The sequence below is a fragment of the Merops nubicus genome, unplaced genomic scaffold (assembly GCF_000691845.1).
Source record: "Merops nubicus isolate BGI_N331 unplaced genomic scaffold, ASM69184v1 scaffold29769, whole genome shotgun sequence".
NCBI lineage: Eukaryota > Metazoa > Chordata > Aves > Coraciiformes > Meropidae > Merops > Merops nubicus.
The window spans coordinates 95-1,072 of record NW_008629496.1 but is presented as its reverse complement, the minus strand read 5'-3'; the positions used below and the strand labels follow the sequence as shown (position 1 = coordinate 1,072).

General features: G+C 59.5%; 1 protein-coding gene across 1 annotated transcript in view; it reads left to right on the top strand.

Annotated features, from left to right (window-relative positions):
• POLR3C (polymerase (RNA) III (DNA directed) polypeptide C (62kD)) overlaps positions 1 to 581 on the top strand; it is a gene marked incomplete at its 3' end in the record, with an annotated part of 973 nt that extends 392 nt beyond the window's left edge. Inside the window, exon 2 of the mRNA XM_008947006.1 lies at positions 326 to 581. Within this exon, the coding sequence (XP_008945254.1) occupies positions 326 to 581 (256 nt within the window). The remainder of the gene's footprint in view (positions 1 to 325) is intronic.
• Between the last annotated feature and the right edge of the window lie 397 nt (positions 582 to 978).

The window sequence follows — 978 nt, the reverse complement described above, 5'->3', positions numbered from 1 at the left end:
GAGACCTGCTGGGGGGTGTTTCATACTCAGAAGGAAGCTGGGGACAGAGTTTTGGGTCCACTCCTGAGCCGTGGCCCTCACCCCCCATCTCCACGGCTTGGGAACCCCTCCAGGGGTGGGGACTCCACCCCTCCAGGGGCAAGAAATCATTCCTCTGCTCCAACCTCCCCCTCTGCTGGTGGTGGGGACGAGATGGTGACACAAACACCATCAAAAGTCAGGTGGAAACAACCCCAGGAGCTCCAGAACTCGGCGTTGGGGGGGGGTCAGAACCCAAATTGGGCTTCTCAATGATGTCCCCCAGCCCCATTCTACCCCCGGGCAGGTGAAGAAAGCCCTTTGTGTCCTCCTCCAACACAACCTGGTGACCTACCAGCTGCAGAAAAGGGGGTGGGTGGAATATGAAGGCCACTGCAGGAGGGTCTTGAGGATCCTGCGCTACCCCCGCTACATCTACACCGCCAAGACCCTCTACGGGGACACGGGGGAGCTGCTGGTGGAGGAGCTGCTGCTCCACGGGCAGCTGAGCATGAGCACGGCCGTCAGGAAGGTGGCAGACAGGCTGACAGAGACCATGGAAGGTGAGGAAGCTCCTCCCTGAGGGATTTGGGAGGTGGAGGAGGAGCTGGAAGGGGATCGTGGGCGGGGATGGTGGCATCTGGAGGTCTTGAGGTGGGGTTGTGGTGGGGAAATGGGTTTGAGCTCCACAACTTTGGTCAGCTTGGCACTGGTCTCAGGAGAGGAGATGGTTTCTTCATGGTTGTGTGGGGCAAACAGTGGGGTGGGTTTCATGCAGGTGCTGAAGGTGGTGGGGTGGAGCTTCCAAAATCACAGAACCCCACAGAGGTTTGGGTGGGGAGGGACCTTCAAAGCTCATCTTGACCCAAAACCACCTCCAGGATTCAAGGTTGGGCCTCCCCAGTGTCCATCCCAATGGGACAATCCTGCCCTGCTCCTGCTGGCCCAACCCCATGTCCC